This window comes from Triticum aestivum, chromosome 7A, assembly GCF_018294505.1.
Source record: "Triticum aestivum cultivar Chinese Spring chromosome 7A, IWGSC CS RefSeq v2.1, whole genome shotgun sequence".
Taxonomy (NCBI): domain Eukaryota; kingdom Viridiplantae; phylum Streptophyta; class Magnoliopsida; order Poales; family Poaceae; genus Triticum; species Triticum aestivum.
The window spans coordinates 120,312,431-120,328,027 of record NC_057812.1 but is presented as its reverse complement, the minus strand read 5'-3'; the positions used below and the strand labels follow the sequence as shown (position 1 = coordinate 120,328,027).

The 15,597-nt window shown below is 38.9% G+C and overlaps 1 protein-coding gene across 1 annotated transcript; it reads left to right on the top strand.

Annotated features, from left to right (window-relative positions):
- Positions 1 to 1,718: 1,718 nt before the first annotated feature.
- Positions 1,719 to 5,859, top strand: LOC123149591 (3-oxoacyl-[acyl-carrier-protein] synthase I, chloroplastic). The gene is made up of 7 exons (XM_044569281.1): positions 1,719 to 2,202; positions 3,333 to 3,764; positions 4,276 to 4,449; positions 4,838 to 4,951; positions 5,038 to 5,139; positions 5,225 to 5,291; positions 5,382 to 5,859. The coding sequence occupies exons 1-7, from the start codon at positions 1,780 to 1,782 to the stop codon at positions 5,447 to 5,449; spliced, it is 1,380 nt and encodes a 459-aa protein (XP_044425216.1). The 5' UTR covers positions 1,719 to 1,779; the 3' UTR covers positions 5,450 to 5,859.
- Positions 5,860 to 15,597: the final 9,738 nt, after the last annotated feature.

Below are 15,597 nucleotides of genomic sequence, written 5' to 3'. Positions count from 1 at the left end.
ATAGCTTTTGGTCAAAATTTTGAAAGTTGTAGTTCTGTGAGGCGGTCACCCCAAAACAAGTAGTTTTTTTGTCAAATACTCCAATTTGCGAGCACTATCGCCTTGTAACAATGATCCAACTGTTGGTGACGGCCAGCAAAACGGGCGGCTCGCCATCGTAGGAGGTTTTGCAGAGATTCAATCGAGATGATTCTGTAGTGGCAATGGACACCGCCGATCCGAGGAAGGAGGTGGATCGAGTACGACTAGGCGAGCGGCTGCTAGCCTGAGGAAACGACAACGTTGTAGGGTTCTTCATATTGTGAGAGAGGAAGAGCTGTCGGATAGGAATTGTGGAAGCGAAATTACTATGCGGACGACAGTATCCCGGCCGAATGGTGGACGATGTTGGATTGAACGGCGTTGTTTAATTTAGCTCTACTCATGTACGGCTTGATGTGTTACATCGTCTGAAAACCGTCCACCGTTGTCGTCTGTGTAGCAACGTTCTTGTGGAAGGTAGGAGGAAAACATGTAATACGTCACATCTCAGGACTGTCCATTCGGGATCAGATGTAAGACGTGTAAGCAAAGGGGATGCTCTTGATTTTTTTTCGTCTAGAAAAGCAGCCCATATGACACCTTGCCTAGGAGCAGCTCACGCAGGAAAGAGGGGCATCAATGGCTGAAAATGATTCAAATTGGAAATCCAATTACCAAAAGTGTGATGTATGGGGAAGCTCTGCTAGGTACAATTCTACTCTCTTGCTTTGGATGGCATTTTGCTTCTTTGTTTTTTTTCTTTCTATTCCCACGTTTTAGGAATTTAGCAAACCAAAGAAACTCTGAACACTCTTTGGTTGTGTTTATTGTAATTCGAGCATGAGTTTTTACATTTTTAATTTGACTAATAAAACATGTATAAATCATAAAAAATGTATGGTTAGAAGATGAAGAATCTAAAGATACATCTTCTGTACTATATAATAAATGTCTCCCTAATCAAATTGAAGGCCTGAAAAACCGTGCATGACTTATAAATCCAACCCGAGAGATGAAAAGCCGTGCATGGCTTATAAATCCAACCTAAAAGAGTAGCAGTATATATGTTGTCATAGAAGGAATCACTTCCATTTTATTTCATGCCAGAGACTGCCATTTCATCGTATAGATGTTGGATTAATCTAGGAAAATCAGCCTCATTCGGTTTGGAGGAAGCCAAAATATAAGATTTAGGAATAGTACAAGAATTTGATAGGATGACACTTGCCATCCTAGGAAATTGTCTTGTCTTGTTCCTGCATACAAAATGAGTTTTGAGTGGATGTGTAGATTCCTCCAAAAACATAGAAAATAAATAGTATTCCTACAAAATTCTCGTACGTATTTCATACAAACTGAATGCATATGTAGGAAATTTCCTTCTGAAATCTTTGTTCCTATGTTTTTCCTTGTAAAAATCCTTCAAAACGAATGGGGCCTAACAGCTCAAGCTACATGTAGTATATATATTTTTGGATTGACACGGAGCATTTCCTCGGACCAACAAAAGGCCGGAAACAAGAAACAGCGGGCGACGGCATTGCGGAATCCGCCCCATTTATCGCCGCGAAACCCACCGCCCCTCTCCGTCGCCCCCAAGGCCCCCACCAGCCAGCCCCACCCTCCATACATACACACACACGCGCTCTCGCCTCCATTCCCACCCCGCAGCCAGCACACCGCACCAGTCCAGACCAGACCCCGCCTCGTTTCCATCGCCACCACCCCCGCCCGCCCGCCCGCCGCCGCCCCGCAGCCATGCAGAGCCTCCTCGTCCCCACCGCCGCGGCCTGCGCGGCGCCGCCGTCGGCGTCCACGCGGCGGCCCCGGCCGGCCCGCGTCTCCGTCCGCGCCTCGGCGGCCCCGCCCCGGCGCGAGACGGATCCGAAGAAGCGGGTGGTGATCACGGGGATGGGCCTGGTCTCCGTCTTCGGCAACGACGTCGACGCCTACTACGACCGCCTGCTCGCCGGGGAGAGCGGCGTGGGCCCCATCGACCGCTTCGACGCCTCCAAGTTCCCCACGCGCTTCGCCGGCCAGATCCGGGGCTTCTCCTCCGAGGGCTACATCGACGGCAAGAACGACCGCAGGCTGGACGACTGCCTCCGCTACTGCATCGTCAGCGGCAAGAAGGCGCTCGAGTCCGCCGGCCTCGCGCTCGGCTCCGACGCCATGGCCAAGGTACCAGTCACACTCTCAACCAGCTCCGATTCTAACAAATGCCGCTCCTGTCACCTGATAACCAGATCAGGCGCTGGCTGAAGCTCCTCCAGTGATTTGCATTTTACTGGTACCGACTTTCTAGTCAGCAAAAACCTGGTAGATTTCGCTCTTGGAAAGCGCCCGTCTGTCTGGTGTTGATAATACAGTACCTTTTATAGATCGGATGGCCGTTTTTTCCCCCTTTTCTTGGTCTGGGATGCTACAGTACCTGCGAGAATAGTAGAGCGCTAGTGCAAATCCAGGAAGAATGAGCTGACAGTGAGATGGACACGTTGGAATTTGAATTGTGATGGTGACGTGCCATCTGATCTTGGCAAGAGGAAACAGCTGGAACAAGTTGCGAGTAATGATCCCAGAGGAGTAGATCTTGGGCAGTTAAGCAAGTACAATTTGGCATTGCGGGTTGTGATTCGTAGGCATAGTTGAATGTGATGATCTTATATGCAAAACAGAGAAGGAAGCATTTATTTAACACTTTGGGAGTAAATGGCCATAACCTTTTCTTCCCATTGTAAGAGCCTAAAAGGGGCAGTAGTTGAATTCAGTCTTAAAAATCAAGATGTGTACTCTCTTAAGGAAGTTGCCAAGGGCGTGTTCTCTAGAAGGTGACATCTAACATCAGCAGTAAGTACTCATGCCAGTATATTAGCGTTTCACTGCGTTCTTTAGACTTCATTGTAGGCAGATGGAGTGGTACAGCTCTATTTGGATTAGCAAAAGTAAAAAATTGATCTGTGTGGGTAGTAGCATCACAGTCAATCATGAGGCAACACTCTTTATTAAGAATGTCACTTCCTCTGCTTTACTCAGTTGGTGTATATCTAATTAGAAAGTAAGTGATTGTTAACTAGCATAAATCTGTTTTGTCATTTGATGTTGCTTGCACATTTTTTTTGGCAAACATGCACACTAGGACTAAGTCAAGATACCATTTTGTAATACCAAACGTATTGGCTTTTTGTAAGGTTGATATTAGCTTCATACGTTCTATTTAATACTGCCTACGCTGCTACATTTGTTTTCACCATTCGTATTATATTTGAGAAAAATAATGTTTGTTGCTAAGTACTAAATGCTGTCTCTGACAGATTGACAAGGCCCGTGCTGGTGTACTTGTGGGGACTGGTATGGGTGGCCTCCAAGTGTTTTCTGATGGTGTTCAGAATCTTCTCGAGAAGGGCTACAGAAAGATAACTCCTTTCTTCATCCCATATGCCATAACAAACATGGGATCTGCCCTGCTTGGCATGGACATTGGCTTCATGGGTCCAAACTACTCTATTTCAACTGCATGTGCTACCTCGAACTACTGTTTCTACGCTGCAGCAAACCATATTCGCAAAGGCGAAGCCGATGTGATGATTGCTGGTGGCACTGAAGCCGCCATTATTCCGATTGGTGTTGGTGGGTTTGTTGCATGTAGAGCACTATCACAGAGGAATGATGACCCTAAAACAGCATCTAGGCCTTGGGACAAGGAGCGTGATGGTTTCGTCATGGGTGAAGGAGCTGGAGTACTGGTATGCCTTATGAACATTATTCTGGCCCAGATTATATATTAGAATTAGGTTGATATCATTCATACTTTTACTGAAATTTTCTTATCGTATCCTACAGCCTGTAAACTGAAACTATTTATTTATTTGCAAGAATCTGTTCAATAATACTGTTAATGAATCTAGATGCTTTTGGACATTATTCTAGTCCAGATTATACATTAAGCTTCCAAGCTGCTGTCATAACTTCAGTAGAAACTTTCTTTAGTGATGATTGTGTTTAGGTACTAAGCGGAACTGATTGTTTTTGTTTCATTGATCTGTTCAATAGTAATTTTCCTTGGGTTGAGGTACTCGAGTCAACCTCTAAATACATCAATTGAGAACATATTGAAGTATTGATGTTGTGATTTTGTCGGTCATCATATTCCTATCATAGAACACAATGATAATAACATTTCATGTACCACACATTCTACTGTGAAATTTTTATTGATTCTGCTTCTAACCCCTTAATTTTTTTCAATTGAAACAGGTCATGGAGAGCTTAGAACATGCAATGAAACGTGGTGCTCCAATAGTTGCGGAGTATCTAGGGGGTGCTGTGAACTGTGATGCTTACCACATGACTGATCCGAGAGCCGATGGTCTCGGTGTTTCATCTTGCATCAGACAAAGTCTTCAAGATGCTGGTGTGGCACCAGAGGAGGTAACTGAAACATTTCATCCTTAGAACATTATTTCTGCAATTGTTCTTTTCTCATATGATATTGGGCTACCTTCATAGTGTGGCAGTTATGCGTGATCCTTCAAATTATTGTTTCCAGTTGTGTAATTTGGCTATTTTGTATTCAGACTGCAAATCATTTTATGCAATAAAAAGTCGTCATGGCTGGCATGTAATTGTAAATTGTCAATGCTTATTTCTGTCATCTTTCCACACTATACCTTGTGCTTGAATTACAATACCTCTGATTTTTATTGTCTATTTGACGTATATCGACTCTGGCACATACTGTAAAATTCTTGTTTTGATTGGCAATTGCTTTTGAAGAAGTTTCATTTGACTGGAATAAATCGCAAATTACTATTTGCAGGTTAACTACATCAATGCTCATGCAACATCCACCCTTGCTGGTGATTTGGCAGAGATGAATGCCATCAAGCAAGTCTTTAAGGACCCATCTGGGATAAAAGTAAACGCAACCAAGGTGCTTTACTGTCCTGCCTTTGTTACTTGGAAGGATATTGATTCATTGTCCCTTCTTAATATGACCCCCTTCTCCTCCTTTTGCAGTCCATGATAGGGCATTGCCTAGGTGCAGCAGGTGGTTTGGAAGCCATTGCTACTATTAAAGCGATAAACACTGGCTTGGTGCATCCGAGCATAAACCAGTTTGTAAGTCTTGTTTACAATATTACAGCATAAACCTGTGAGGCACATCATGGCTAGAAAAATAAGAGCTGCAATATGTTAACTGCAGGAGCGGGAGCCTGCGGTTGAATTCGACACGGTACCCAACGTAAAGGTCGAACATGAAATCAATGTTGGTGAGTAGCAGATCCTCTGCTTTGTAGTGCAATTGTACTGTTCCATCTTTTCCCTTCCTCTCTCATGTTAGTTTTGGTATCGCCATGCAGGTATCTCAAATTCCTTTGGATTTGGAGGACACAACTCGGTGGTCGTATTCGCCCCATTCAAGCCTTAATGCGGTACATGCTCGACAAATCTTGGCCAGAACAGTGGAGTTTTTTTTTCAGGAAGCTCTTGAGTTATTTCGATGTGTTCTCTTCCGGGAAGCAACTGTCGATCTGACAGCCAGCAACATTACAGTGAACAGAGGATCCAAGATCCATTGCATTTTAGATACACCCATCCGATTAGATTTGAGAACACCGTGTAACCTTCTGCATCGCTTGCAGTCGATTCTACTTGTTTTCGTGTAATTTGTCATGTAGAAACAAACACTAGTTCTTCTGTTCCGTAGAGAGAGTGCATTGGAGGGCAAGGAGTTGTTTGTCTGTACTACCTGATCTGGGGGGAAATCTATATTATCACAATTTTTTGCTGTTTCCAGTCCCTTTGTAGTCTAATAAAAACTGTAATGTTTCAGTCTTACGGATGGCCGTTCGGTCTAAGATGGTCATGCATCCTGAATGAAAATGGTGATTCTGATGTTGGATTGAGCCGAGAGCGAAGTCATTTCAGCAACATCTGAATGTGTCCCATTTTACGGAGATACTGTTTTAAATTGTACGTAAAATCTGAATACTTATGTTCTTAATAAAACATCTTACCTAGTTAATGTGTCATATTTCTAAGTTGTGAGGTTTTCAACGGTAAAAACAGATCATGCTTTTTGACGTGTGGTTTGAAAGTTTGTTTTAAGAATAATCCAAAACAAATTAATTGAGTTTCCCCTCGTGTTAGGTAATTTCTACTGCAGTCTGGTCGATTGCGCGCCATAGGAAAGGGATGTAAATGTTGATAGCTTCTGTTCGAAATCCGCATCTGCGTCCGTTTTTAAGGATATGGTATGCACTTACACGAATACGCTAGATAGGGATGTGGATATGGATTTTGGTCTACCGAATATTCAACTGATATGGTATCGGTAATATCCGGCGGATGTGGATTATTCAGTATTTTTTGCGGATTAGCGTGGTTATCAAAAGGATTATCTGATAAATTTAGCCCTTGACAAGCTCAAATACCAAGCCCACTAACTAGAATCATCACATATAAATTGTTACTATTCTGTTGTGTGAGTTATGACTTTAAACACTTGGCCACTCACTAGTGTTGTGCGGTTGGATACAAAAAAATGTGTTCATACTATTTGCATAATAGAAATAAAATCATGTCTCATTGCACGTATGACCCGATTTTTTTTATCCGTTTCTAGTCCGAGTCCGCTCTGTTTCTGCTCCAAATCCGTGATCCTATAAAATCGGCATTCGATTCCGCATTTGGTCATTATCTGCTCCGCTCCGAATACGACAAAAAAACATGGCAAAGGATATGAAAAAGTATTATCCGATCTGATCCGATCCGTTTACATCCCACTCATATGGGAGGGGTGGTAAGAGATCTTTCTAGATTTAGCGGCCGCTCGGTTAGACTAACGACCGTCCGCTAGATGCATTCATTTTTAATTGATTTTCTTAATGAAAACATTTTTAAAATTTATGCACATTTTAAAAGTTTTTATGAACATATTTAAAAATAACACTTTCTAAAAGAAAGAACATTTAAAATTTACCATCATTTTTCTTTTAAATTTTAGAGTTCTTTTAATATTTTTAGGCATTTTTACAAATTTTTTTGATTTTTTTTAATTTTCTACTACAGATGATTTTTTTCTGAGAAACCAACTAAAAAGAAAATCTGCACAAAAAAAGAACTGAAAAGAAAAGAAAAACTGAAAGAAAGAAAAGCCGTCCAGGCTACAACGAGGGGTACAAGCATCGCTGGCCGGCCAAACAGACAGCGCCTTATGAGTTTCGCGGCAGCAAGCGTCAAAGCGGCAGCAAGCATTTTGAAAAGAGATGTTACTGTGCAATTAGCTAAAAACTTTGTTTCACCTCCGAGAATACATTAACGGTTCTGAAATTGGTAATTTTGACCGACAATTAAGCTAATTACTCCCTTCATTTTTATATACAAGGCCACTATAAAAAATACATTTTGCATCTATACAAGGCCACCAGCAGTAATCGAGGCAAATATTAATGATGTTTTCTCATACTAGTAACCCATGGTTTAATTACTAGCATGCATGTAATGGATGATAATGACACGCTCAACTACTTCCTCCCTCCTGGCCACTCAATTTCCTCTAATGTGCATGCACCCTATTAATTAACCCGGTAATCGAGAAAATAAATTGGCATGTAAAGCACGCATTAACTTTTATCTCGATACCTGTAATTTGAGTTTGTGGCCTTGTATATAAAAATGAAGGGAGTAACATGCAAGCTTAGTAGAAAATGCAGTTTTTTCATGATTGTATTTTCTCTAAAGCTTTTGCATCACGGGTTCTCCGGTCGACGTAGTGAGCCTTGTTCATATAAAGAATCTGTGGCATGCAGTAACCTCTTTATCAACTATATTTTTTTTCCAGCAAAACAAAATAATCAAAGCAGACTTCAATACAACTGAACTGAGAATCACTATGTCGTGGTCAGAAATGTATGGTTGTGAGAATGACTAACCGAGTACATCATTCTTGAACCATGTATGGTTATAAGGTTGGTGAACCATATTAAATCAAGTACGGTTCCATTGCTCGTCCTAAATAAAATAGGGAGAGGGAATGCATGTCTATACACTTCAATAAAGCTGACTGACTTGAAGTTCATTTAGCCACCACTGTCCTTGTGTGCATGTAGTAGTGTACAATAGACATGAGAGGCATCAGAGAAGGCATCATTTCAGACTCTTCAGAAATCACGATGCCCTTCATCAGTTTGTCTAGAGAGAACAATACAAAGTCCTCAATGTCATGTACTAGTACTTGGGGTGTGCCTTCGTGCACCTCTTGGATATTCGTTCGTGGCCAACATCGATTTGGTTTTCCTATTGGGCCAAATCGGATGTGGTATTATCCAGCTGGAGCACTTATTTTATTAGTATTATCCCCTAGGGTTTCACTAGGGTCCCCTATTCCTCTGGTGATTTCTCGAGATCTTCTCGGCGGTGGATAAGGTTGCATCCATGGGTGGAAGGCATACTCTTATTAATGTTGTACTCTCTCAAATATCCTTGTACCATATGTCCATGTGGTTGATGAATAAAACATTTATGGAGAAACTTGGTAAACATAGGGTGCTAATAAGAAAAAAGGTACTATCTTGACAAGTGGATCAGGATTTGTAGATCTAAAAATAATGGGCATATGGGGGTTAAATACTTCAGGAAACAAGTAGCTTGATGGCGAAGTGGTGATGGAAGCTAGATACTAAAAAGGGTATTTGGCAAGACATTGTGAAGGCAAGGTACTTGAGGAACAAGAACGTGGCCACTGTACAACCTAGATTTGTTGATTCCGCTGTTGGAAGGCCATTCTTGTCAAAGACTTGGTGATGTTGCCAGGTTGTGTAAAGATACTATTATGGGAAAAATTCCTTCTTGTGAAAAGTTCCCTCAACTCTTTGATATATGCACTCATCAAGACTACACTATTAACCGAGTTGGTGATGTTGACACCTCTTCTTTTTGTTGGAAGAAGGTTGAATCCTGAGTTGGCTAATCAATGGCACGACATAAAAATGTTGGTTGTTGGCATTGTGTAATGGGGTTTGAATAATAATGCCAAGTACCCTACTAAATCTATTTACAAGTGGCTAGAAAAAACCCTTAGTGGATGTAGTTTTAAGTGGATATGGGATGCTAAAATCCCTTTAAAGATTCAAATTTTCTTGTGGCAAAAGTTCCAAGATATGATGCAGTGTTGACTATGAAGGTTATACAACAACGGAAGTGGCCTGGTAATCCTTGTTGTTTGTTTTGCGGAGAGGTTGAAACCTCTCACCTTTTCTTTACTTGTCCTATATCACGTGTATTCGGTGGGTGTGATGCTTGGGACAGATCTTTGTCCCAACAACCGTTGGCGGTTCTTCTCTTGATGCTATACGTTTCCCCTGGGGAAGAGAGGTTCCACACTATTGGTTTAGATGCTATCACCTAGGCCATTTGGCTTGCTCGAAATTGAGCGACATTTGAGCACAAGTTAATTAAGACTCCTTTTGAAATTGTTTTTTCCGCTTGTTCTCTTCGTATGTACTGGGCAGGTCTTTAGAAGGATGGTGATACAAAGTTGCTAAGAAAAGGAGCTGAGCTATTACGCACCAACACTATGAATTTGGTGAGAGTTTGCACGGCAACCAAGAGCTCAATTGACGGATTCTGACGTTGTTCTGCTTGGAAGTCATAGTTGTCCTCTACCACAAGCTTATCTTTGATTGTTTCTTTTGTGCTGGTCAAGGTGTTAGAACTGATGGTTGTTGTGATATATTACCCCTGGTTTGTAATAGGACTACCTTTATTTTTTGGTGCTGCCTAGGTTTTCACCCCGTAGTATTCGTTCCCATATCGGGCGAATGCAGGGGTTTCCTGGCAGTGTGTTGAACTCGCTTCTGTCTCTTCCCTGTTCCTTGTTTGTTCCTTGAACCGATGTATCTCTATTGTTATAATGGGAAAGGGTTAGCCCGGCTAAAAAAAGATTTTCTCGACGGATGGCAGTCCTATCCACCAACATGTCATTGGAGCTTCTGCATGGCAGAAAGCGAGGAATTGGGAATTAGTGGCGGAGAGAAGACGAATCTTAGGGGAGAGAAGGAATATCTAATTGTGGAGGAGGTGGACGGTGTTGCTAGAGGTAGCGGGGTGGTAGGGATCTCGCAGGAGTAGACCAAGGAGCTCGGAACAGAAGGTAATAAGGGGGGGGGGGCTAGCATTACTCCCCGTCTGGTGAATTTGGAGGAAGAGAAGGGAGGAATGAGTGAGGCTGGTAGAGGTGATGGCGAGGAGGATGAGTGGGACTTTTGCGGTCCTGTACCAGACTTGGAAAATTGCTTTGAGGGCCTGACTTTTTATGGGGAGGAGGAAGAAGACTTGAATTTAGTTAATGAAGTGGACGAATTAATCAAAGATGTTTGTTGGTTGGTGCTCTACGTGTACACATGAAGAAGCCCTTAATCATGCAACGTTGCTTCATAAGATGCAAAATGCATGGTCCTCGGCACAAGGGGTGACATTCAGTTTTAAGGCCCGTAATTTGTTCGTACTCCAGTACCATTGTCTAGCCAATTGGAATCGGGTGATATAGGGAGGTTCTTGGTCTTCACAAGTGCTCCGGGTGTGGTACAAGAGTACAACATGTTTACAAATGTTATTGAATATGTTCTAAACAAAATACCGGTTTGTTCAGGAATTAAAGGCATACCACATGGTCTCACAAAGAGAAAGGATCTAGCGGAGTGAGTAGCTAAGAAGGTGGGCGAGCCTCCCTTTACTGTCGTGGTAAATGAGGGACAGATCAATTCGACGAGTGCTTTGAGGCCACGTCTTCATAGATGTAAACACACAACTAATGAGATTCGTGCCAATCTCTCGGTAAGGTTCCTTGCTCCACTTCTTTTTTTTCGTCAAGCGTTCCCACATTCCCATTCGCTTCATTCTTTAGGTAATAATGTAGGGCACTATGACTTGGGCTTTAACTTAGGCCAGAGAAGACCGGGGATTTGGATCATTTGCCCCACTTTATATGGGGTTTGATGATTTGCCCTAAGGTTGTCCCAATGGCAAGTGGTCCTACCCGTCAATCTTGTGGGGGGGGGGGGGGGGGGCCAAACGATCAAAGTTGGAAGTAAACCGGGGCAAATAAGAGTTGGTTTCTTCTTGCCTTTCTTTTTTTCTTTGTTTATTCTCGCTTTTCACTAGTTTTTCTTTTCATTGTTCATTTCTTCCATTTTGTTTGATTCTTTTCTGTTTTCTTTATTTCTCTGTCTTTTTCACCAGTTTGTTTGGATTCTTTCGTTTTATGTGGTTTCTTTTATGGTTTTCATCGGTTTTTCTTTGGTTTTAGAACCTTTTTGATTGACCTTTTTTTTGGTTTAATATGTGTTGTTTGTATCGTTTTTTCCTCGGTTTTCTATGCGAATTTTTCATCTACATGTGCAACATTTTTTTATACATGTTAAACATTTTTACAACACACAATTAACAATTTTCAAACAATTTTGTATGTCTACATTTTCGTATACATCAAAGAACGTTTTTTATACACGTTTAACATTTTTAATACATGATTAGTATTTTTAAATCAGTAATTAACAATTTTTCAAATACATTTCATGTCTACTTTTTCTATAAACTTGGTACATTTAATGTTCGTATGAAGCATTTATTTGGTATAAGTTTAACATTTTCCAAAAACATGATTAACAATGTCACGTACATTTTTTTAAAACCATGACCATTCTTAAAATGTGACAAACATATATTCTGTATGACATAAACATTTTCATATACATTTGAAACTTTTATTTTATATACGTTTAACATTTCATTTCAAATATACAATTAACTTTTATATAATGCCATATACATTTTTTTATAAATGCACAGATATTTTTAAAATGTGACAGACACTTTTTGTATATTACCAACCTTTTCAGATACATTTCAAACATTTATCTTATATAAGTTTAACATTTTTCCTTATATGGTTAACATTTTTTTATAATGTCGCATAAATCTTTTGAAACACGTGAACATTTTTAAAATGTGACAAATTTTTGAAATAGAGTATCAATATTTTTCATATACATTTGAAACATTTATGTTATATATGTCAATCATTTTTTCAAATATATTATTCACATTTTTATGATGTTATATACAATTTTTGAAACACATCAACATTTTTAAAATTTTAGAACAATTTCTTAATATCCTATAATTGTTTTTCATATACACTTGAAACATTTATTTTATATAGGTTTACCATTTTTTCCAATATATGATTAAATTTTTTCTAAAGTCACATAAATTGTTCTAAAATGCGAACATTTTTAAAATGTCACAACATTGTTCCATATGCTATCAAAATATTTTAAATTGTTATTTTATATACGTTTGTCATTTTTTAAAATATATGATTCACTTTCTTGTATAGTATCACTTTTTTCTGAAACACATGAACATTTTGATAATGTCACAACATTTCTCTAGTATGCTATGAACAATTTTCATGTACATTGGTAACATTTATATTATATACGTTTATCATTTTTAAATATATGATTAACTTTCTTTATAATGTCACATACATTTTCTGAAACAAGTGAATATTTTTAAAATGTCACAATTATTTTTTAATATGCAATCAACATTTTTCATATACATTTCAACAATTTATTTTTTATATGTTTATCATTTTTTAAATATATAAATCACGTTGTTTTTAATGTCACATACGTTCTATGAAGTACGTGAACATTTATAAAATGTCACAATGTTTTTTTAATATACTATCATCATTTTTCATATACATTTGAAATACTTATTTTATATACGTTTATCATTTTCTCAAATATATGATTAACTGTTTTATATGTTCCATACTATTTTTGAGACATGTGAACATTATTAAAATGCCACAAAATATTTTTAATATGCTATCAACATATTCCATATACATTTTGGGACATTTATTTTATTTGTGATTATCATATTTTCGAATATACGATTTTTTTGCGAATATATTTTCAAATATATGATTAACATGGTTATAAAGCAACATACATTTTTTGAAACACGTGAACATTTTTAAAATGTCACATTTTTAAAGTATGCTATCAATATTTTTCATATACATTTGGAACATTTATTTTACATACATTTATCATTTTAACAAATATATGATTAATTTTCTGGTAATGTCACGTACATTTTTTGAAATACGTGAAAATTTTGAAAATGGCACAACATTTTTTTAATATGATATCAACATTATTCATATCGATTTGAAACATTTATTTGATATAAGTTTAATTTTTTTAGTATATGATTAACTTTTTTTATAATGCGACATACATTTTGTAAGACACGTGAACTGTTGTAAAATGCCACAACATTTTGCTAATATGCTATCAACATTTTTCATATACATTTGAATCACTTTATATATTGGCCATTTAAAAAATATGATTAACTTTTTTTGTGATGTCACATACATTTTTGAAAGACGTGAAATTTTTGAAACTCTATAAAAACTCTAACACAATGAGTAGCACATAATTTCTTCCCGGTATCGGCATCGGAGATAGTTTTGATGAGTCCCTTTGGCGATTCCATAATGGATAGTACAAAAGGTTCCCAGGCTCTCTCCCCAAGGAGTGACCCTGAGCTATCGAGTCCACGAGAAGACGTGCACCTTTATGACAAGGGTTTCTACCAAGATTTTGTGAGAGTATTAATTCCAATTTTTATACCGATCGTAATCAAGTTGCAACGGAGAACACTTATAATAAAAATAGGCATGGATATGAGAAACTGATTCTTATAGCCATATATTTGTGATCCGGATCATCATTATCTTAATTTGTGCTCTCGAAGACAACCGTTAAGATGTGCTTGCAACGTATCATAGTGGGGGATGTGTCCAATTTACATCTTCACCGGAACGCAACCCTGCATCAAGAGATAGTTGTCCAGTCGAATTCACGCTACCATACTAAACCTTTCTGTGACTAGTGTCATAATAGCGCTTGACGGTATCCCTGCCCTTAGCCTCCTCGTGGCTCGCACTCTATGATTCTGGGTACCTGCAGGGACAAAGAACGCGAGAGAGACAAGATACAACTACCATGCAATTTTATTTCACACATGCATGATGTTAGTTCAAAGCTTTTCCATCGATCCCTCCAACAAATGCATCAGGTTGCTATGCTATGCCTCAGACCTTTACCGAATTACTCATACACAACCTTATCAGATCTTAAGAAGAATTCATTGGAGAACACATAAAAAATGAATGCTTTATTGATAATATGTCTTATAATGGTTGCCTGATGCGATACACGATTACACAGACGACTAACTTGGAGGTGGTTTGCTACAGTGGTGAAGATGGTGGTGGCTCTGGAGATGAGATGGAAAATGACGACGACTAGGGTTGAAGGATGGCTTCTGTTGCGGAGATGAGGTTCTGAACGGTGCTTTGTTGGGAATTCGTCGAATGCCCCTTTATAGAAGTTGTTTGGATGGACAAGCGGCGCCATGGGCACATGGTACGAGCGCTCTTGGCCTTTGTTGCTGCTGCGCCTCCCATTTGATCTCTCTTATCTCCCATTTACTCCTTTTCAAGTATATGCTTGATTTCCTCCATGTTTAGCCAATTTTCGCCTGGAAAACAAACGTATAGAGGATTTTAGAATTCTTTGCATTCACTATTCATTTGTAGCAATATCGGAGCAGATATCCTGATTTTTATGGAATAAACCAGTTTAAACAATAGTGTGATGAGCGTAAAAATAACACTCATCACTATCAACATTTTCCATATATATTTTATATACGTTTACCCTTTTGTCAAATATACTATAATTTTTTTATAATGCCACATACATTATTTCAAACACGTGAACGTTTGAAAAATGCCACAACATTTTTTTAATATGCTATCAACATTTTCTTTTGAATTAAGCTAGCAATTGTTTTACATCATGTCAACATTTTTTAAAATTCATGATTTCAATTTTTATTTGTTTATATATATATATAGCTGGGCCGGCCCACTCGGGATGCTCTGATGTGAGCATTTGCTCCCACTCGCTGCACCCTTGTCTCAAGAAAAACTCGCGCACGCACGCGACAATGAAATGTTTAATTAAGGGGCATCCTTTGCAAATGTAACTCCCACCTTTATAGGTTGTGCAAGTGGCGTACTCTATGTGTGCCACTTGTCACAACCTCGTAGTTTTCCCTTTCGTAGATAAGTTTATTTAAAATGTATTATCTCTTAAACCACGCGTTCAAATACATAACAATTTTCACCATTAGATTTCTCTTATCGAGATCTTTGGAACTAGATCCCATGTTAATAGGTTACGATGACCTTTTTTTTATGAAAAAACTAGAAAAAAAGAAAGAAAGAAAAAACAAGCCGGAAGCACAACTACCTCCACCCCCACCTTTTTCCTTTCCGAGGGGCACACTGAGAGGTACAGATGTGCCTCTTGCAGAAGCAAATTTGTGCCTCCACGAGAAGCAAAATGTTGGAAATATGCCCTAGAGGCAATAATATTGTGTTATTACATTTCCATGTTCATAATTAAGATTTTATATTCT

Bases quoted from the DNA above. Each gene is read 5' to 3' on its own strand.
- LOC123149591 (XM_044569281.1), top strand. From the start codon at position 1,780: ATGCAGAGCCTCCTCGTCCCCACCGCCGCGGCCTGCGCGGCGCCGCCG. The intron at 5,140-5,224 runs GTAAGTCTTGTT...TGTTAACTGCAG, and splicing joins ATCCGAGCATAAACCAGTTT to GAGCGGGAGCCTGCGGTTGA. The intron at 5,292-5,381 runs GTGAGTAGCAGA...ATCGCCATGCAG, and splicing joins CGAACATGAAATCAATGTTG to GTATCTCAAATTCCTTTGGA.